We start from the raw sequence: 23,115 nt of genomic DNA, 5'->3' as shown, positions 1-23,115 counted from the left end.
ATTGATCCTTCTTCCCCACAATGTGCGCTGCACATCTATAACACTTTCCTAGGAATAAGCCCCAGTGAACACATGGAACTTACTTCTGAGCAGGCATGCACAGGATAATATAAACGGTGGCACCCATGGCACCTTCCCCCTTTGCTCCCTCCAACTGGAAAAAGATTGAAGCCCTGGCAAAAGGGGCTTTGAAAGGGTGGCTTCCCCCTCCCTCTCCTCTCCTCCTCCCAAGATTCCAACCAGAGTCACAGAGCAAAGGATCAAGCAAAAGCTTCCTTCCATGTGACTGGCATGGTTTCAACCCTGATCACAGCCCCCATGTGTGGAAAAAAGCTTCCATTGCCTTTCCACAGAAGCTTTTTTCCATTAAAAATTTTACACCAGAGGGGTCCACAGTCAGGTTTGGAGCCATGGTGGGGACAAAGTACTAAGTTCTTCTGTGCCCCAGCCATGATTTCAGCCTATTTTATCCCCTCACATGTTCTTTAATAAAGTCCCAAACCACATGGTTGACTTATACGTCAGTTCGGCCCTTACTCCCTAGTAAGGGATGCGAAGTAAAAATGCATAGGGTTGCTGCTGCCTGGTTGTAACAAGTCCTGGGTCCTCATATGCTCTGGGTGTTGACAAATATATTTCAGGTATCCTGGGCCGAACAACAGTATGGAAAGAAACGAAGCAAGCGTTCCGTATTGAGAGACTCGGCAGCAAATCTTTTTAATGACCCAATGTGGAGTCAACAGTGGTACCTGGTAAGGGTTTGCATTTCTGCGTAGGAGAAGAACCCGTTCACATGTCTATGGAATTGTGCTCTTTGGATTTGGTTGCTTGTTCAAAGCTGCGATATATAAGATATGGCATTCAGCCACAGGTAGATCTGTGCCTATGCATACTCACTGAAAGAAACTGAACTCACTGGACTGGGATGCCCCTACTTGTCCTCTTCATGTCTAGTTCATGTCTAGTTTTCTCAGATGGCAAGGACTGGACACAGCCCAGAATCACAACTCTTGACAAACCACAGTTTCCAAGTTATACAATTCAAGATTGTAAAATGCAAGCTCTTTCACTGAATGTTTTCAGCTTTTGAGATGGAATGTGTTCTACAGATATTAAACTTCTGGTCTTCTGCAGCACTGTCTACCAAGTATTGCTTTTGCCATCTCAGACCGAGAAAAAAAAAATCACTGGATATCATAGAACAAACCTGTTGCTTAGAATAACTTCCTGAACTGCAGTTAAACATACACTTATCCACTTCAGTATTCTCTACATGGAACAGCAACAGTTCCCTGAGGTTACAGATGCAGACCTTTCTCAGCTGCCCCTGGAAGTAGCAGGGATCAAACTTAAAGCCTACTTTGTGTAAATCATACTCTTGATTACCACTGAGCTTTAGACATCCCACAAAAGTGTCAAAAAAGGTAATAAAATTGGCAATCATATGCACACCTAATTGGGAGTAAGACCAATTCAACTCAGTGGAGTTTGCTTCTGAGTGAACAAGAGTTTGGCTGCCAGACTACCATTCACAAGACAATTACTGGAATCTAAGGCTCCTATGCACATTCCTAAGCTCCATTGAACACAATGGGACTTTCTCCGGAGTAGACATGCATAGGCAGTGAATCCCATAAAGCATAATGGGACTTACTTGTGAGTAAGCATGCTTAACCATGGGAAGAAAAATGCAAGAATGGTTGAAGTGACACTCTTTTTAGTCCTCCTGATTCAGTTAAAGAAACCTGCAGCTTGAGCCTATGTTTATTCAAAAGTCACCTCAGACATTGCTAGAACTTATTTCTGCATAAACAGCTTTCGAATCAGAGTGTTAAGCACATGCGTAACACTTCCACTGAAATTTGACTCAGACTGCTTTGGATTGAGGCTATTGTTCTCACAGTCTAACATGTAAGAACCAGAAGTAGGAGGACCTAGCTCCTACAAGTACTAAGCACTTCCCAGAGATAAGTAGCAATGACAATTATTATAGGACAATGGCTTGGATCTAAAATGTTCCTGTGCCAGCAGAATGCACTTCCACTCATGTTAGGAAGCTGTCTTGATTTCCACTGTAATGTAGCCTTCAGAAATGGGGTGGTCACATTGTCAGAAATGACATTGTTTCAACAGTTGTTTTTTTCTCAGATGGCAGGCAGCAAAGATTAATCTCAGCCCTGCCCCCCATTTTTCAAGGGCTGGCAGCAGTCTGTTGACATTACCAGGCCCACTTTGCAACCTAACCAAGCTCACATCAGAAATCTCAGGTTTTGGGAAGCACCTGCCCTGCCAACTTTAGTCAGATGTAGCTTTTCAGAGTGTACAAAGGGCTCCAATAGAAAACTTCATCACATAGGCAGAATTGTCATACTTTGGGTCCAACTGATGAATACAAAGGAAGTATTAAAGTTATGACTGGTTTTATGGCAGTCTTAAGTGCAATATTCTGCACACAAAAAGAAGTGTACATTGTGTGTGAGACTATATAGGAACATTCTATTTATGAGATAATCTTCAGAGTTCTTTTGAAGGTAAAGGTCAAACTAGATGTGACCCTAAACCTATAAGTTAAGCTTCCACTTTTGAGGGTGTATTTTTAAGCAAATAACACACAGGGGGGAGGGGGTTTGAAACCCACCCCCCACCCCCCACAATAGATAGGAGGCTTTGGGACTTTGTTCCCATTATGGTTCTTATCTCGATAATGCCCCCAACCCATGCACTATTCCCCCTCTCCCCACTGAAATATTCCAAAGTCTTCAATCACTGGAAGTTGCACATGAGTACATGTGAGATTGAGTACATTTCATTCATTAAAAGGGATGAGGGCAGAAGAAATTCCCAGTGGATTGGGCCCATTCCCTAAAGGACAAGGACTCCACTCAGACTGATCTTTTGAGGCAATGTAACTTGGTTTTCTCAACAACTGTGGCATGGATGTAGAAAATTCTTACTGTCTTTTAATTTTCCTAGCAAGATACAAGAGTCGTTCCATCTCTGCCAAAATTGGATCTCCACGTACTTCCTGTGTGGCAAAAGGGGATTACTGGCAAAGGTGTTGTCATTACTGTGCTTGACGATGGGCTGGAATGGAATCACACTGACATTTACAATAACTATGTGAGTAATACCCCATCCCCAAACAGCCATTCAGGAACCATTTCCAAGATTAATGGCTAGACTCCAAAGGAACCTGTGTTCTAATCTCTGTTTAGTCAGGAAACTTATTGGGTTACCTTCACACTGGGCTTGAGGAGGCAAACCAAGTGACTGCCTGACATGCCACATTTGAGAGTTATTTTTTCCCATTAAATCCCATTAATAAAATTAAGGGCGCAATCCTAACCAACTTTCCAGCACTGGCCTAGCTGCAATGCAGTCCCAAAGTAAGGTTATAAACATGCCCTTACCTTGAGGAGGCCCCCTTGACTGCCTCCCCACTGCAGGATGCAGTGCATGCCACATTGGCACAGTTATGTCGGTGCTGGAGAGTTGGTTAGGATTGCGCCCTACATTACAGTATTGCCCTATGCTTCGTTTTACTATTTTGTTGCTGTTATTGTTCTTAAACCTTGTAAACCTTGTAAACCTTGGGCAGGAGGTCGGGTCTAGAGGGTAGAGCCTCAGTTTGCCTGAAGATAACATCTGCAGGTCGCCAGTTTGAGGCCACCGGCACCGTGCGACCTTGAAGCAGCTGACAAGCTGAGCCGAGTTATTCCATCTGCTCTGAGCGTGGGAGGATGGAGGCCAGAATGTGCGGCCAGATCAAAAAAGAAACATCTGAATGTTGTGGTTTCTTGAAAGATAGAACCTTCTTTCAAATTGTAAAAATCCCTACGGGGATTTAATTAGCCTGCCTATGTAAACCGCCTTGAATAAAGTTCGAGGAGAAATCTGAGGACCAAGAAAGGCAGTATAGAAATACCTTTATTATTATTATTATTATTATTATTATTATTATTATTATTATTATTATTATTATTATTAAACTATCCTGGGGGTTTTTAATTTAAAAGGTAAGCCATAAATCTCGCAGATGGAATATACAGAAGTAAATCTCTGCTAAGAACCAATCTCAGGAAAGGTCACTAATATTTAGATAACTCGTCTTGTGATTTATTTATCGCCATTTTCTCAGAAGTCAGATGATAGATCTCAAAGAGGTTTCTTTTTTTATCCATGCTTTTATTTTGTGTCACATATAGGATCCTGAGGCAAGTTATGATTTCAATGACAATGACCACGATCCATTTCCGAGATATGATCCAACAAATGAAAACAAGTGAGTAAACCACCTGCCATTAGTCCCTTCCTCGTGCACTGCAAATTCTCACTAGAAACACATCTTGAAAAACTGCTCTTGGGTGATCGTTAGTGGCACTCCCAGCAAGGCCAGCATGAAGTAACTGGATACTGTCATGAGGAGCAGCAAAGCTGGTGGGGTGGCAAACTGACAAGCCCTCAGGCTGTCTGCCTGCCACCCTCTCCAGCTTGTCTCTCCAGTCTGCTCTCCACTCTTCTAGCTCCCTCCAGTGCTGCTGGAGGAAGAAGGAGGAAGAAAAGAAAGCTGCAGAGGTTCCAGATTGCCTCCAAGTGGGCAGGGACTGGCAATCCAGAACCTCCCGTCCTTCCCTTCCCTGGAGCTCAGAACACACCTGCCCCCCTTTATGTATGCTCCACTCTCAGCATGCTGTGCTCCTGTGCATTCAAAATAGGAGCAGCACAGAGGAACACACTAAACTCCAAGTAAGTAAAGGGAGGGGGCACCGCTCTTCCCCCCTCCTTGTCAAAGGGTGGTGCTGTTGGAGGAAATTAAAAATAGTTTCCTCTTTGGGGGGACCCCAAAGAGTGGACCCCCCTTTGGGTATCACCCCAGGGAACCTCCCTCACCCAGCTGACTGCTATTCAATTAAAAAAAGACAAAGAGGCAATGGCTTGTTAAAGTTGCAAAAAAGAAGTTATTTACTTACAGTTCCATGGAGTGTATATTTACAGCATCTGATTAGGATCAGAGGTTCAGCTAACACTTAGAGATAGCAAGGCCCTGGAGCTGCCTCACCCTGTTTGCCTTGTGCTCAAGATGGCCTGGGCATCAGAGCCCTGGTGTGCACATCTTAACAGGTTGGTGGTCAGAGGACAAGAGAAAGTGCTCAGAGGAGAAGGGAAGGATAAAGGGTTAGAGCCACACCCCACAAGGATCACAGAGAGAACAGGTAGAAAGGTCAGAGTCACTGGGCCATAGCTTGACCCCTTCTGGACAGCATCCTGCCCTCTCTGGACAGCAGACGGAGTTGCACCAACTCCAACAGGTGCAGGCAACTGTTTGCTTGCCAATCCTCCTCTCTTTATCAACACTAGGACAGGTGCCCATGTGTGCATACTCCAGGCACAGCGAAATGGGAAAGGTCTGCGTAGCAGGGAGGCATGGGTTGAACTCTCAGAGTTCTTAAATCATGTCTTCATTACTCGTAGACTCGAGTAATGGTGGTAAAACCCACCACATGGAGTTTGATGTGTATACTCCACACAGGAGTATATGTGAGCCTTGCCATCCTTCACTTATGGAAAGCAATTCACTTGATTGTGCTAAGCTTTGAAAGAGAGTAGACATTGGGAGGTCCAGTCGCAAATTTCCCACGTCAGATCTGCTTTGCCTATGATATGCCAGGATATGGCATATCATAGGCAATGCAGAGTACCTGTATTTTGGCTCATCATATGATGGTTTTGGTGTACACCTAGCTTGAAACTCAAAAATCATTTACAGCAACTCCATACTTTCATACAATCATAGAATGTTATACTGCACTGGAAGGAACCATGAAGACCATCTAGTCCAACTCCCCTGATCAGTGCAGGCAACTGCTGCAGCTTTCCCATCAGAGATAGCCCACTACCCCATGAGGTAGTGGTGACAGCATTAGCACGCAACTATAGGCATTCCCTTGTATTTATAGGAGGTCCATTCCAGCCTCCCCCTCCCCCACAGATACAGAAACCGCAAATAAGAGGGAACCCCACAGAAAGAAATAAAAAGCTTACTTTTCTCTCCCCTGCACCCCCCAAGCCCATTATCTTCATTTTGCAAGCCAGCCAACTGGAAGGTTAACTGCAACTTTAGCAGAGGAACGTATCAAGCAGGCAATTAGCCTGGATGCTAGAGGAAGGAGAATGAATCCTGCCTCCTGTTAACATTTGTTCTCCTTCCTCTAGCTTCCAGGCTACTTACCTGCTTGATACATTCCTCTGCTATTACTGCCGGCAGGCTAGCTTGCACAGCTGCCAAAATGAAGGTAATGGGCACGGAGAAGCGTGGACACCCAGATTCACTGGTACTGGATTTGCGGATATGGGGGGGTGCCTGTAATTGTAATTGGCAGCTAGGATGGTCAGTGTCAGTGTGCAGCCAATTGCCATTTAGACTAACCATTCTGTGGGATGTTGGTTTGGTCATGTGGCTCAGTCCAAACACATACCCTTGCTGCATGACGGAGCCACCATTGACCTGCCTGGAACTTCACAGAAGCTTCTCAAGCTTCTCTGTTCTTTTCTATTTCAGAGTTTTGATTTGTCTTTTCTCATTTCCTTTGGATGACTCAATGCCAATAACTTTCCTGATATGACTCAGTAGATTAGGTTAGTTCATGCAGTGTCTGACTGATCACCGTATGTGGGGGTACAGAAGGAATTCATGCCCGGGATACATTGCCTGATTATTGGGTTAGTAGCATACAGGTTGACACTGTGGTCTGACTCATATGGAGCTATTGACCTATAAGTAGTTCTAGCTGTGTACCTGCTCTGTGTGGAACATCATGACCTGACTTGCAGACTGTATGGAACTGATGTGTGTATGATCCAGACTTTGGTTGGGAGCCTGGGCTGACACTCTTTTAGTTCCCTTCTACTTAAGAACATAAGAACATAAGAACAGCCCCACTGGATCAGGCCATAGGCCCATCTAGTCCAGCTTCCTGTATCTCACAGCGGCCCACCAAATGCCCCAGGGAGCACACCAGATAACAAGAGACCTCATCCTGGTGCCCTCCCCTACATCTGGCATTCTGACTTAACCCATTTCTAAAATCAGGAGGTTGCGCATACACATCATGGCTTGTACCCCATAATGGATTTTTCCTCCAGAAACTTGTCCAATCCCCTTTTAAAGGCGTCTAGGCTAGACGCCATCACCACATCCTGTGGCAAGGAGTTCCACAGACTGACCACACGCTGAGTAAAGAAATATTTTCTTTTGTCTGCCCTAACCCGCCCAACACTCAATTTTAGTGGATGTCCCCTGGTTCTGGTATTATGTGAGAGTGTAAAGAGCATCTCCCTATCCACTCTGTCCATTCCCTGCATAATTTTGTATGTCTCAATCATGTCCCCCCTCAAGCGTCTCTTTTCTAGGCTGAAGAGGCCCAAACGCCGTAGCCTTTCCTCATAAGGAAGGTGCCCCAGCCCCGTAATCATCTTAGTCGCTCTCTTTTGCACCTTTTCCATTTCCACTATGTCTTTTTTGAGATGCGGCGACCAGAACTGGACACAATACTCCAGGTGTGGCCTTACCATAGATTTGTACAACGGCATTATAATACTAGCCGTTTTGTTCTCAATACCCTTCCTAATGATCCCAAGCATAGAATTGGCCTTCTTCACTGCCGCCGCCCATTGGGTCGACACTTTCATCGAATGTCCACCACCACCCCAAGATCTCTCTCCTGATCTGTCACAGACAGCTCAGACCCCATCAGCCTATATCTAAACCCATAGAGTCTATACTCTATGACTCTAGGTTAGGGTGCAATCCTAACCACTTATGTCAGTGCTTTCCAGCACTGGCATAGCGGTACAAATGGGACATGTACTGCATCTTGCAGTTGGGTGTCACTCAGAGGCCTCCTCAAAGTAAGGGAATGTTTGTTCCCTTACCTCGGAACTTCATTGCCCTTATGTCAGTGCTGGAAAGCACTGACATAAGGGGTTAGGATTGCGCCCTAAGTTTGTCTAGTAAACAGTAACATTCTATGGGCATATCTCCACCACTCATTTATATTGGTTTTAGACCACTTCCATCAAGCTTCTGTCAAGGAATGCTAGGGAATTTTGGCTTGGAAATTTTGGAAATTATGAGAATTCTCTGTTGGATATCCTGTCACCTCAGAGAACTACAATTCTCTGGGAAGAGGAAATGACTGCTTAACCAGTTTACAATTATAATGTAGATATGCCCAGTGTGTCCCATTTTATGACAACATAACAATACCATGAACTCTCTTCTTCTTGTCAGAATCTAAACATGTGAGAAAGAGAAAGCTATACTTAGGCCTAGGAGTCCAGGGGGACCTGTGTGACAGGGATGTGTGTGACCGTGTGTGACCCTTGAATGAGGAAGTATAATGAGTGGGTGATCACAAAAAGTGTGTGTTGTGGTAGCATAGCACTGTTTATATTGAACATGCCTTCAGTGGTTCTAATCTGTGAATTCACAGGGCAGTGAGGTATGGAGACTAGGCACTGTATTTAAGAATGCAGTGCTTCCCTCACAGGTACACAGGAGTTCAAAGAATAATGGCACAGAAATTCTTGTCTTCGACGGGGTAGATGGCTTATTTGGTTTCTGTTTATTTGAACTTAACAAAACATTTCAGTATCACAGATTCTCCCTGAGCACAAACAGCTTTGGCCTAAGTGGTTACAGTCTAACTGAGGAAGGGACCAATCATATCCAACTTTCCAGCACTGATGCAGCTGTGCCAACAGGGTGTGCACTGCATGCTGCAGGGGGGGGGGGGCAGTCACAGAGGCCTCCTCAAGATATGAGAGAGTTTGTTCTCTTACCTTGGGGCTGCATTACGATTGCAGCAGCACTGGAAAGTTGGTTAGGATAGGGCCCAAAGTGAGTTAGGGCCCAATCCAGATCTTTGCACACCAGCTCACCAGCTCACCAGCTCACCGCCAGCATGCACTGTTGCAAATGTGCTATAAGGCATGTTAGCGAGCCTTATCACAGGCCCAGCACCAGAGCTAGCCCAGTGTGAGCCGCACTGGGCCAACTGTGGTACTGGGTCCAGAGCCAGCTTCCAGGCGTTCCATGAAAAGCGCTGGGTGGCAGAGAGGGGTAGGGGGAGGCGGGGAGGAGGCGTTCCAAGGTGGGCTGAGGGTGGGTAGAAGGCGTAGCAGAGAGCCAGCAGGGTGGGAAGGGGGTGGGACCAGCAGAGCTCAGCTCAGCTGGATCTGGAGTCCATGCTGGGCCGCATAGCCCGACATGGGACTTCTTGATTCTGGGTGAGCTAAAGAGCTGCCACAGAATGGAGTAGCCCCATTGTGGAGCTAATTTCCTTACTCAGGGGAAGGGGACAAATGCCCTTTTCTTCCAAGGAGCCACCAGTGATTGCCTGGCATGCTCAGGATGCCATGGTAGCCATTTTGGTGCCGCAGAAGCCCTTAACATTGGGCAACTCAGGATTGGGTTGCCCGAGAGCTATCAATTCAAAGAGTGTATTTCAGTTCTTTGAATTTTGCCTGAGGACTTTACAGGAGCTGTGAATTTTGACTGAGAATTTTACAGAGGACTTCCTATTTCACTGAAATAATCAGTATTGGTTAAGTGTTATAACTGTTGCCTAGGAATGGGAACTCGAATCAGGTGATTCGAGTCTGAGTTGTGAAAAGCAGTATTTTTTGCTGACTCATGGAGACTCGAGTCACCTATGCTGATGACTCGGGCATTGACTCTAGTCTGAGGTCACTTGACTTGGCACTGATTCCCCACACATACTCACTAGAGTCTGTCTGGGTGTGCTTGCTTACTTTTTTCACTGTGTGAAAGGTCTCGTGGAGCCATCATTCAGACTGGGTGAGCAAGCAGGAAAGTTCCAGCCAGGAGGTAGGGAAGGGTTAATGTTTTGCTTTTGCAACAGGTGGGAGGACAGAAGGCTGGAGCAAGCTGTCTTACCCATTTCTAAAGGCACCACTGGTCATAGGACAAAGGATGGGCAGTCTGGTTTTTTACTTTGGATGAGGGAGGGCGGGAGGAGGAACCCAAGAGGGGTTTGCCTTGGAATTGGCTGGAGAAGCCTAGGGAGGGGAAGGAGGCAGTTTGGAGCAATCACACTTTCCAACCACGTGGCTGGGTCTTGTGGGCTCCAGTAGCATAGCTAAAGGGGGTGCAAAGCACTAAGTTTTGAAGAGAGTCTCACCTCAGCTTGCAAAGCACTACCTGTTGCATGGAGTCTTACCGCTAGCTGACTGGCTTGGCTCTGAAGCAGGGGCATGCAGTGCAGGGCAGCAGGTGAGGCAGAACCGTCCTATTGTAGTCCATGGAAAAACACTGCAGCTGCCCCACCTCCTTACACCCTAGGAGGTTCTCCTTACATCCAAGAAAATGGGTGTAAGGAGAGCATCCTTGGGTGTAAACAGGTGGGGCAGCTGTGGTGTTTTTCCACAGACCATGAAGAGGCAGTTCTGCCTCACCTGCCATCCCCTCATTGCATGTCCTTGCTCTGAAGGGGAGGGGGCTGCTTGCATGCCTGTGGTGAGACTCCATGCAACACGTAATGTTTTGCAAGCTGAGGTGGGGCTCCCTGCCAAACTTAGTGCTTTGCACTCCCTCTGGCTCGGCTACTGCTGGGCTCCATTGTTACTTGGGAGGAGGAAACCTCACTGAATGGCTGTTGCAAATGGAACTACTTCTGAGTAGAGCTGCAAAGGATTGGGTTGTCCTGGTAAGCTTCTCAACTGCTGTGCGTGACCCTCCTCCCTCTTGCTGCTTTTGTCCCCACTCCCATGCAGTCCGACGCACCCCCACCTGCCTTGTTTACATATGGAATTGGATAGCAGGGGAGTGGTTAAAGAGAACTCCAACACACACACAACCCCCGGCGGCAGCTTTGTTTTTTTCCACAACTGGCTTTTTAAAAGGAACGACTTGGGACCCAAGTCTTTTCGAGTCGCAAAAATGCTCAAGGCAACGTGGAAAGGAAAGTCCATCTGACTCATTTTCGAGCCGAGTTGCAGGGTGGAGACTCGTGACTTGAGTCAAGTTGCACTTGACTTGCGCATTCTTGCTGATTCCCCTTGGAATCTGGCATGACTTCAGCCATAGTGTAGCTCATGGAAGGTGTCACAAGGAGTTAGTGCTTTTCTAAGGTTTTGAGGGGGTTGTTAAAAATTTTTTGCCCCTGAGAGCCAGATGGCGGAGTTGTGCCACTGGACCTCAGGCTCCCCCTTCACAGTATTATCACCCAGATAGACTGTTGTACAGGATGTTATATTCTTGGCCAGAAATCACTCTTACCCTAGCCTGCTTGATACACAGTGACAGACCAGCCCAAGATCTCTGGCAACTATGAGTCTCCCTGGCTCCAGTTTCCACTCAGCTCCAACAGAGCAAACACCTCCCATTCCAGCAAAATGCCAACAACCAACTCTAAGTTCCTATTTAACATTGCAGCAGCCTATACTGAAACAGAAATGTAGTATATATGGAATGGGTTCAGAAGGGTCTTTGTTACATGCTTACATTGGGCCTGAAGAAATAATACCCAGGCACTGTTGTTTTTTTAAAAAAAGGTGATAGTTCATGACTCATCACCAAATCTCCCTGATCAAGCAAGCACAGACCATCCAGTCATCATAGAGAAAGGCAATGGGGGTTATTCTGTAGATTTTTTTTTTTGCTTGAAAAAATGAGTGAAAGGAGAAGAGAAGCAGCTCACTGCAGGTGTGTAGCTCTGAACAGTGGTTGTTAGAGGCCAATTAGGATGCCACTGTTCATAATGACACAATAAGGATCTTACTCTATGGTTCCCCAGCATCTATCAAGCAAAATGATATTTAATTCACTATGTTGATGCTGTTAGAGCTGAAATAATATCATCACAGAGTAAGGTTTTCAAAGGATAAATGTTTCTAGGTTTCTGAAAATACATCATTCTGCTTAGCTGCAGCAGTTATCGGCAATGGGAGACCATTATTCTCTCATTCAAATGGCATTATCTCTAAAATCTGCCATCTCTGTCCAACATCCACTCAATATTAATATGTAAATGGAATTCAGACTGGGCGCATTCAACAGCTCCATTGCCTACAAAGCTATACTACAAAATAATGCAGCTTTCTCGCGTGGGAACCATCATTATATGTAGTGAAAGTCAGGGAATCACAGAAAATATCAGGAAATATTTCCCATTTACCCATGAAAGAAATATCACAGTATTTAGGATGAGCTGCTCATTTAAATTCTGTGGTCTGCTTTCTTGAAAGCCGATCTGTACATCAGGTAAATTGTGTTCTTTGCTTTAAGGAAGTATTTGCGTTATTCTCTTGAGACGTTTGGTTTGACCCTGGAACGGTTTCACAAAATGTAGTTTATCATTATATGCAGTAACCTCAGCATATTGTATGCACCCATTACGGCTGATTCCTGTTGACTCCATTTGAGTGATATATCCACATGAAGACATATTCAATAACAGTATTTGTAGATGATCTGTGTGGGGCTGTGATTTTGTTGCAGGCATGGAACGCGATGTGCGGGAGAGATTGCCATGCAAGCTAACAACCGAAAATGTGGAGTTGGAGTTGCATACAATTCCAAAGTTGGAGGTAGGAATGCAAAATAATAATTGGATCTTAAGAGTAATTTGCTTTGATGAAGCTCATTGTTAACTGGAGACTTATGTCTGAGGGGCTGTTGAATATACAGAGCAAAGCAATGCTCATTTGAGCAACTTGAGTAGGTGATGAGAGGACATTACAGCAGTCCTCTGTAATGCATATTGATGGGTGGGATCACTTTCTCCCCCTCCCCATCCCTTGCTTGCATAGGATTGGTTCAGCAAAAAGCCAAGGTGCTTTAAACAAATCATGAACAGTTTGGCTTATTTCCAAGCCAATCTAAATTTGGCTTACCTCATCCCCTGCTCCCACCCATCCCAGATTCCCTCCTACTTCACTTTCTGGACTGGCATGATAACGGTCTCTCAGCAAGCTGCAAGAAAGGGAGGGAGGGAGATTTACTACTATGCAGCATGCTAGGCCACCTGCAAATTGCCCAGGTGAAGCGCAGTTGGCAGTACGTCCTGGGAAGATTACATTTGTAATGGGTTCTTGTTAGGGTTTTGGCACAATGCATTGCAGTTTCCCATGTGCCCAACGGGGTGGGAGAAGAGAACATCCATCCTTTTCTCTCCCTATTTGCTGCAGTTTGTCACACTGGTGCAGCTTCATAAGAACATAAGAAGAGCCCTGCTGGATCAGGCCAAGGGCCCATCTAGTCCAGCTTCCTGTACCTCACCAGTCCAGTAAGGAAGATGGGTATATGGAGAAGGGATTTGGGGAACTAGTTCAGTGTTTGCTGAATCTGATTTATGCTTACAATGCTTACAATGTGGGCTATGCAGGCTTCCCCCTTCCTTCCTTCCAAAAATTAAACAAAACCCTACAAGACAAACATATCTCCATTTTCCTTTATCTTTGAAAAGGTAGGTGCTTGGCTTTCTAATAATTGCAGTTTTGACTTACAAAAGTTGATGAAAAGATTCCCAATGAACATCCTAGTAAGTGTGCTTAAGATTGTAGTCACAATTATTTTTAGCATTGCCAGACCGATTACTGTGTTCTTTTACTCTATGTGTAAAGAAAAGGAAAGAAAGAACAGACAAATCTAGCTATGCTAAAATAATTTTGGCAGCAATCTTAAACCATTTCTGCCCAGTCCACAGATGTACACATTTGATCCCTGTTGTGTATAAGCAACGATGAGCAGAAATGGCATAATTACATTTACTAGGGAGTAAGTGCCATTATACAGTACACAGTGGGATTTACTTCAAAATAAACATGCATCAGGATTGTGCTGCATATATAAATCCTATGTATTACTTAGAGCAGTGGTGCCAAACCTTTTCCCAAAAGTAAGGAAACCACAAAGTCCTTGCGGGGAGATGCCAGGGTGGTGGTGATCTGGTGGTGACAGCACTTCTACGTTTGCGCCCCTTCCACTGTCTCCGAAGTTTAAAAACGAGGGTTTTCAGACTTACCCAGCAGCGGCAGCAGGAACCTAGGTTTTGCTACAACTCCACCCACCAACACTTCCACCAAGTTAAAAAAAAATAGTTTTTCTACTTTGGCAGTAGTGGCAATGGCACAAACCCGGTGGCAATCACCACCATCCCACTGTCATAACTATCCCCAGACATTTGGTGTTTTGGACAACATATCCTTAAGGGGGAATGTAATGTTTCTGATTGCCCTAAGGTTTTGCAACATCCAGGTTGGGAACCACTGACTTAGGTTAAAAACAGTACAGTAATATGCAATTGGTGGGGGTTACTTTTCAGTACAAAAATGACAGGCATGTAGCTCAAATACCTTGTTAAACACAACTAAACTTGTAAAGTAAAAGCAGTTTTTTTTTCTCTCCAGATTGCTTTACTAACAATGTCAGTCAGGTTTCCAAATTAGTTTCTTGGTAATGTTCACTTCATGACTTGTCTTTCTTTTGAGTTGTATGCTAATGTGGTACTGTGGGGGGGGGCTTTCATATGTACACAGAAAGAATTAATAAAAAATCCTGATCAACAGGGGATTCTCAACTACTTACTGTTGTTGAGCACAAGAGAAGACAGGCGGATTGGGCTTTTAAAAAAAAGGTTATGAGGATAGGGCAGCCGGCGAAGCAGACAACTGTGCTAGCGGCTGCTGTCACATTTTGAATTTTGTGTTAATAGTCTTCCATTCTCCTCTGCTGGTTTGAAGATGTCAGTCACTTTTCTGTCATCCTGCTTCACATTTTCACACCCTGCTAAATGAAACGACTGGTTCTCAGACAAGAGCCTGCAAGGGGCAAAATTCTTGGAACAGGACGACGTTCCAATTAAATGCTGGAATATTAAAGTCCTCAAAAAAGCATTATATTTTCAGTCCCATCTAGCTTTTAACAAAGAATAATGTACTTACATGCCAGCAAACAATGCTTTATAATGCTAATATTGAGAGAATACAAAATAATTGCCAGTCGGCCTCTTTTTTCCTCTCTCCCTTTCTAATATGAAGGCATAAGAATGCTGGATGGAATTGTCACCGATGCCATTGAAGCCAGTTCAATTGGTTTCAACCCCAATCATGTGGATATTTACAGTGCCAGCTGGGGCCCAAATGATGACGGGAGAACCGTAGAGGGGCCTGGCAGGTTGGCACAGAAGGCTTTCGAATATGGGATCAAAAAGGTGAGACTCCTAACAGAGAAATCGGCAAATCTTAACAACCTGGGCTAGAAAACAGAAAACAAACTTGATTCCTGCAGGTAGAAGATATTCATTCATTTTTGTTTTCAATTACTCTGCCATCTCCAAGAGTGTTTTAGAAAAGTGGCATCTGTCCAGAGGCAAAGCGAAAGACAGAGAATGGCTCAACAATTAAATTCTAAAGCTCAATGTCTGCTCTAGCCTGCATTGTCTTTAAAGATTTATTCTCTCCCTCCCTCCCTCCCTCTCTCTCTCTCTCTCTCTCTCTCTCTCTCTCTCTCTCTCTCTCACTCCTTGCTTTTCCAACTTCCTTCTCCAGGTTTTTGTCTGCTTGTTTTACTTTGAATACTAATGAGACTTTTTTATTTTGGCAAAGAGTGACTATAAAATATTAATGCAAATGTTCTGTTTCATGAATATTGCATTTGTCTCTCTTTACCAGCCAAGATTTGATGCCATATTCCATAAGCCTGGCCATGTAAAAATCCCGTTATAATTAAGATGGCCAAGAATACATGCTGAGGGTAACATCCTTCCATGCTGGCCCTTTAGAACTAGATAAAGTGGGACAGATTTTTATAGACAGGTACATATGAAATATGTGGCACATCGAAGGTTGCTCTACCCTAGGCGTGTTTACCTTGCAGAAGATCCCAGGAACAATTTCCAGTAAACCTTAAGATCTCTGGTGACACTTACACCACCAGCTTGAAAATTTCCCCCAAAGGAAGAAAATAGCTTGCTTTATTCATTCTAATCACAAACCAAATCAGATCCTGTCATGTTCCTGATGATGTCATCCTGAATTCAGGGGTCCCCACTCTTGCATCCCAGTGAGTTTTCACTATTGTCACCAGTCTTTTGTCCATTGAGGAAGCTGACAGTAGGTTCAGGGGAGAAGGATGATTTACATCAGAGAAAAAGAAATAGTTAAAACCCTCTCTGAGGACAGCACATCCCAATCTTTAGATCAGCCCTGTGAGATTGTAATTAGGAAAACAAAAAACTTGGGAGAACCTGATCACTCAGCAGGGGTAATGCAATGAGGTCATGTGAAACAGTGACAGATTGGGGAATGTCATAAACTTATGTGGGGTGCACCCCGTACCACATGTCTTCCACTTGTCTGGCCACTGTTTCATCTCTTTCTTGTGTGCTTCTTCATCATCTCTCATGATGAACTCATGAGAAGGGGGGCCTTACTTCCTTCACTGCTAAGGATTGTGGCAGCAGTGCTGGAGAAAGGAGTGCACAGGAAGTAGTGAATTACTTACAAATATTACGAGAAAATAACTGTACCTGCTGTAGTTATCCTAGCCTACAAACCATCCATTTGGAAATTCAGCCAAGTAAATTAGTGATGAACCACTGTGTTCTTTATAACGAGGATATATTTGTTAATCCTTAAAAACTGTATGCCTCAGTAGATACTCTCTGCGTACACAATGAGCTATGTGTTCCAGCCACCATTTTTCCCGCTGCTCTCAGTCTCTCTCTAAGCATCCTGCAGCTGTTTGCTTCTTTACCATTGCTGCCTCTAACTCATCACCCACTGGGAACTAAAGAGACTGCAAAGGCGACTGGCTCCTGACATTAATTACTGGAATGCCATGGAACTTGAAACAACAGGAAAATGCCATTTATAGATTTCGATATATTTTTTTCCTTGTGAAAAGTACATGCCAAACATAGAATACTTGAAATGCCAATGCACTTATCTTGATTCATACACTAGTCATATAGGTAATGCAGCAGCAATAACTGCAGTACATGGAAATGAAATTAATTCTTGGTATTTAAGCAGTGTTTCTGCTTTTTAAAAAATATGTACCTAGAATCAGTGTTCCCTTACAGCCATCAGTGTTCCCAATTGTAGCCAATTGACTACAGACTATTTCTAATAAATGACTAATATGTTTGACGTTAGTGTGGGTAAATTATGAGATAACAAACAGCAAAAAAAAAATCCCACAATTTTATGAAATTGGACTAGATTTTGCTATAGGTGCATGTGTTTGCACTCTATACTTCTAAGGAAAAGTTTACATGATTGATTTTTGAAAGAAATATTCACCACTAGGACAAAAAATATCTCCAATTATTTCATTTTTCCCCAGCCTTTTTAAATACTCCCCTGTGAGATGAAATGGGCACTGCATGTCAATTGCACAGTTGCGTCTATGCAGGCAACCAGGTTATAATGCAGAAAAGGCATGGCTGTTTGTTGAATGGGGCCTTTCCTTAAAGAAACATTGCGGTGTTTCAAGTACTTCTCAGAATGCAGTTGGAAATATATTGTTGCTGGGAAAATGGGATTCTCTTCCTATCTAGCAAGGTCACTGCAATGCAGAGGGGCTGATTAGAGTGTGCAAAGAAGGGATCTGTATGCAATGGAAAGTGTCCCACCACTAGCTGCAAGTCTTCAAAGGTTGTCTTGAGACTTTATTTGGACTCAGTGTGGAAATGAAACTGACAAAGGGCTTCCCCCATATTTTGCTTTGATATGAAATACAGGTTGAGTCTCATTATTTGTGAGAGTTCCCTTCCGAGAACTCACGTGGATGGCAAAAATCAAACTATAGCAAATCAATTTTTTTTTAAAGTCTCTTTTCTTCAGTGATTTAAAAACAGCCTTACTGACCTTTGTAATGTACACAGAGTCAATCAGTCTCTGTCTAGGAGCTTAGGCTTCACTAGAAGGCAGCAATCCCTCCCTTCACCAGGAGTCCCAGTGAAGGGGGAAAGAATTGAGGAGGTGATGATCGCTGCCATTTAGCCTTCTTTCACATGCTCAGGGGGAAGGGAGAAGTAAAGCCTGCAGAGAGAATGATTGATGGATTGTCAGCCTGCTGCCCGATCTGGCATTATTAAACAACTATTTAAAGGACCCTTCTCATCAGCTTTGAGATAGAAGAATCTGTGGATAATTAGGTTACACCTGTAATCACTTGCATGACTGTCTCTCTGCAACAGTAAAAAGCAGTTTTTTAAACTGTGATTTTAAAGGGGTGCATTGTTTCTCTTCTCCAGGGATCAGCACATTCCTTTTCATTTGCAGGGGCCATTCGTGTTGAGTCAAATCTATGTATAAAAAATCCATGTATAACAAGGTTGGACCTGTATTCAGTTTAGTTCACCCACTACTTTCTCTTTCCAGAATAAATGCTCTCCCTTTCATGTGCTGCAGTGCCCATTATTTATGGCCCAATCATTATAATGTGTGACACCGGTTGAACGCACGTTTCACCAGCATAGTGTGCTTTCCGGCTCTTGCAAACACCGCTCTGTTCATTTCCTACAGGGTCGACAGGGAAAAGGCTCCATTTTTGTCTGGGCTTCTGGGAACGGGGGCCGCCAAGGAGATAACTGTGACTGTGATGGCTATACCGACAGTCTTTACACCATTTCCATCAGCAGTGCGTCGCAGCAAGGTTTTTCTCCCTGGTATGCAGAGAAGTGCTCCTCAACACTGGCTACAGCGTACAGCAGTGGGGATTATACTGACCAGAAAATTGTAGGTGGTTTTTACCAGATTTAACCAGCTTTTTTGGAGGATCATGCATAAAACAATCGGGGGGGGGGGGAAGTCATGTAACAAGTACTCTATGTTCTAATATGCCTACTCTCCCATAATGGAACCCTAAATAGTGTACTGTGCCCTTATTATTTACACTCAACAGTTTTTTATTTAAGTGAAATAAGTACACTATAGTTTATCCTGAAAAAGAATATTATTCAATGTGTAAGAGGAGAAGCATCATCTTAAGTTGTCACCTCCTGTGTCACTTGGAAGGATCAAACCACTTCTGAAAGCATGAAGACAGTTTTGTGGTATATTGTTCCTTTAATTCGTACCCTACTTTCTGTACTTCCTGTTTTCTATTTGAAATTAAATTCAGTGAAATGAAGTTTACCATTATGGCTATTGGGTACCTGTGAGCATCTTATGTACTGCTTCTAAACATGTGAGAAGATACAGAGGAATCTTTGTATCTTTATTTCAGAGGAATAATCTCTATAAAAAAAAAAGAGAAATGAATTGGCTTCCAGAGTTAAATGAGCATCTCCTGAAAATGAGCAAGCTCCTCTTATTTCTTATAGGCTGCCTTTCCTCTGAGGCTTATCAGTTACTGCCTGGTGGATTGTCAACTGTTGAGTTGACAATTGAGTTGACAACTGCTGAGGATGCTCTTGCACTGCATATCTCTCTGTTCTAATCGCATGTCAAGATTATGACAGGACAGAGGCAAACTTATTACAATCTGGTCAGAAAAATATAACAATATAGACTGTGTGACCTGCTTGACCCATATTTCCTTAGGTAGTGCTCATGGGTGACTTTTACTGCCTGAAGCCTGATTGACACAAACAGTGGCGTTTTAAACAAAACTGTGCAAAGACTGCATCGTACAAGGAACTATCCTAAAGTATGCCAAAAGAACTCCACATCTGCTGATAACTGCTGTACAATGTCATTTGTCTCTGATTTACTCCTTCTCCACTAACAGCATTCAGTGTTTTATTGTGTTAGGCTGCAAACCCAGAACTAATAAGAATCTGCACAACTGTTAAAACATCATTCCCTCTTGGTATGAATCAGGCCTCTATATCACTTGGAGAGATGTTTTGGATGAATGTTTCCTCCTAAACACCTCCCTACACACAACTGAAGTCCCAGCCCTATTGGGGGCGTGCACTGCCAGAACTACCCTTTCATGGCAAGAAGGCTAGTTCTGGTAGCACATGCTTACAGCAGTGCGAGAGCCAGGCCACTTTTGTGTGATTCCAGGCTGCTACCATGGCACACGCAGCAGCAGTGACAGAGTGTCAACACCAGTAAGTTGGCAGTGGAGACATGTTGAGGGCAGGGGGGGGAGGCAGGGAGAGTGTCGGGACAGGGTGGAGGAAGGGCAGTGTTGGTGAGAGGGAGAGAGGGAGGGAGGGAGTGAATCTTGGCAGCATTGGCATATGCCAGGATCCTAGCCTCTATTTCCCAGGCCACATTGACCCTTTTCTCTCCTCAGGCATATGCCAGCAAAATGGCTGATATATGTCTGAAGAGACCAATAGGTGACTGGGCAGCCTACCTGGGAGTATGTAAAATATTACTTACCTCTTGCTGGCTGTCTGATCACCCCACCACCACCACTGGAAGCAGCACATGCTCCTCCAGTGTGGCTGCATGGGTGCAATGGTGGGGGATAGAGATTGGGCAGTCAGGCTATTGAGAAGACTCCATCATTGTAGAAAGATTTGAATTCTTGGAAAATAGAGGAACACATTTTGGACCAGATTTTACTTCCATAGAAACATGAACTATGCTATGTCTTCATGCCTACCTACTCCTTTTGGTGAACTGTTTGCTTCCTAGGTCAATACAAGGGAAGGTCAATATGATGGATAATATTGGTGTTTGTTTTGGGTTAATTTTGGATGCTTAACCAGTGGCCTTCCCAATGTAAAGAGGCTCACACTGACTCGATGTGAGAACCCCAACAATGAAAAGCCGCTGTCTCCATTAGTCAAGGACTGGGGGGGGGGAGGGAGACACAGATATGGGAAGCAACTTGGCCCTCCCAAGTGTTTGGCAACCTGAGTTGAAACCACATGGAAGTGACAACACTACCAATCCTGTAATGTAAAAAACAAAACGAAGCTAGTCCACATTTGCAAAATTGAAATGAGGAGGGATCAAAAGTGCAATATGTCAGAAAGGTCACTCTTTCAAATGAACTCTGTTTGCACTGTTAAGTGTCAATCTGTACATCTGCACACACACAATACAGTTCTTGACGTCCACAAATTGGAGCTATATGGCTATGAACACTGGATATTTTATTTAAATGGGGCAATTAATTCACTAGTATACCATCTGTTTCATTTTACAAATTATAGTGCTGTGCTTCTGTTGAAGGGGAAGAAGAACATTCACTCTCAACCTCTATGCAATATTAAAGCAGGCAATCATTTTGAAATGTTCTAGGTCCAACATAATGATATGTTTTATGATTCACCAGTAACTCTGAAACACTTATTTTTGTACTGCGGGGATATCAAGAATAAGGCTTGCTGTTTTATGTGGGAGTATGTTCCTTCAATACAAGGTATTTGGGCACAAAAATGGTACTTAAATTAGATCTGGCTAGGAAGAGGTTTCAATTCTCAGTCAGATTATAGGCATAAGTGAGTATCTGCGCAAGGCAATGGTATTTTGTCACATTTCTATTGTGCTTGTTTCTTCCAGATAAGTGCTGATCTTCATAATGAATGCACCTCAACACACACAGGAACTTCTGCTTCTGCTCCTTTAGCTGCAGGGATTTTTGCTCTGGCTCTGGAAGTCAAGTACGTTTTCTCTTGCTCCCCCTTTGTACCCTCTCTCTTTCCCACTTTTCATCATCACAGTGGGTGGCATCCAGAGGTGTTGTTATTTAGCAGCTATTCTTTTATACAGACAGAAAGACTTTGTACAAAGTTGCTACTTGGAGGAAGTTACTTCCATCCCAGACTCATTCTTGCAGTAGCAGAAGTCATTGCACTTTGCAGGGCCCAGGTCTACCAGGCAGGTAGACCTGGGCTCCTGCTGGAACAGGCTTGCATCCTCTTCCACACATTAGGTTAGCTGGGAGGACCAAAATGGTAAGCATTGCAGGCACCGCAACGTGCTGTGTAAACAGCCCTCCCACACACATTTGGAGCATTCCAGGCAGCGACTGCAGCATGAAGCAGATGCTGTTTGGTTCAGCAAGTGCCTGCACGTTGCAGTCACTGTCCACTGCCATTGGCTCCGATGGCGAATGGGAGGGGCCGCTTACATGGCATGTTATAGTGCCTGCAGTACTTACTGTTTTGCCCCCTTTCTAGCCATGCTACTGCTTGCACAAGCATATATGCAACCTGAAAATCTCTTCCACTAGTAGTCATGCTGCACTGTGCAGTACTGCTAAAAGTCCTCCTGTGAATGTCATTTGGAATCCCACCCTGTCTAAATAATCACATCATCCAATCCAACAGGTCATGCCTCTAAAATCCAGTGCATTGCCTTTATTCAGGGACAAACTGGATCTACACACAAATATGTGTGATGGGAAGTCATACTTCCAAAGGGCAGTGCCTTTTATTTGTTAAAAAAAAAAAAAAGTTGGTTGAGTGAAGGGATGCGTGTGATCCTGATGGGGACCAGGGATCATAGGAAGGGGTTGTTGGCATCCTTCAGTCTCGGAAGACTATGGTATCGCGCTCTGAATGGTGGTTCTGGAACAGAGTGTCCTCTGCAGTGCGCGAAGCCTGGGTAAAGTAGGTATGGAGGATAGACTGTTTCCCTTGCAGCAAATCCCCCCTCTCCACGTCGCTGAAATGGTCCAATGGAAAGGCAGAGGCCAATATGGTTGGTTCCAGCGGCGTCGCAGGAGTTGCCAGAACGTGACTGTGTTCAGCCATGAACTGCCTCAGGGAAGGGGAAGGAAGGGGTATATTGCCTCTTTCCCCATGCGCAGTATTCAAACTAAAAATTCTTCGCCCACCCCCTAAGCAAGCAATTATCCTAACACTTGGGTTTCCTCAAATCACAGCTTTGAGAGCTAATTGCTGCTTGGGAAGATTTTCAGTTTGAAAATGGTGAATGCGGGAACAGTGAACTCCCTTTGCTCCCAGTCTCAACCAGGATCACAGCCATTTTTACAAATAAGAGGCACTTCTGATTGGAAGTACATCTATTTTGTCCCCCGGATACCACAGCTTTGAAACTGTCTTAACTATATAGTTGTATATAAGCTGTACAATCTTAACTATATAGTTAAGAAAACAAAATTGCAAGAAATGTCAACTATTTATTCTGGAATTAGGTAATGTACATGTAATGTGT

At 44.1% G+C, this 23,115-nt stretch overlaps 1 protein-coding gene across 1 annotated transcript in view; it reads left to right on the top strand.

Moving 5' to 3' along the window:
• Window positions 1–23,115, top strand: part of PCSK1 (proprotein convertase subtilisin/kexin type 1) — a 45,626-nt gene that overhangs the window by 9,075 nt on the left and 13,436 nt on the right. The window contains exons 3-9 of the mRNA XM_066613882.1: window positions 642–752; window positions 2,974–3,120; window positions 4,206–4,282; window positions 12,521–12,609; window positions 15,061–15,233; window positions 18,553–18,765; window positions 21,496–21,596. Coding sequence (XP_066469979.1) covers window positions 642–752; window positions 2,974–3,120; window positions 4,206–4,282; window positions 12,521–12,609; window positions 15,061–15,233; window positions 18,553–18,765; window positions 21,496–21,596 — 911 coding nt within the window. The remainder of the gene's footprint in view (window positions 1–641; window positions 753–2,973; window positions 3,121–4,205; window positions 4,283–12,520; window positions 12,610–15,060; window positions 15,234–18,552; window positions 18,766–21,495; window positions 21,597–23,115) is intronic.

The sequence above is a fragment of the Tiliqua scincoides genome, chromosome 2, assembly GCF_035046505.1.
Source record: "Tiliqua scincoides isolate rTilSci1 chromosome 2, rTilSci1.hap2, whole genome shotgun sequence".
NCBI classification, from domain to species: Eukaryota; Metazoa; Chordata; class Lepidosauria; order Squamata; family Scincidae; genus Tiliqua; species Tiliqua scincoides.
The sequence above is the reverse complement of the archived record's forward strand: the minus strand, read 5'-3'. Positions and strand labels throughout refer to the sequence as shown.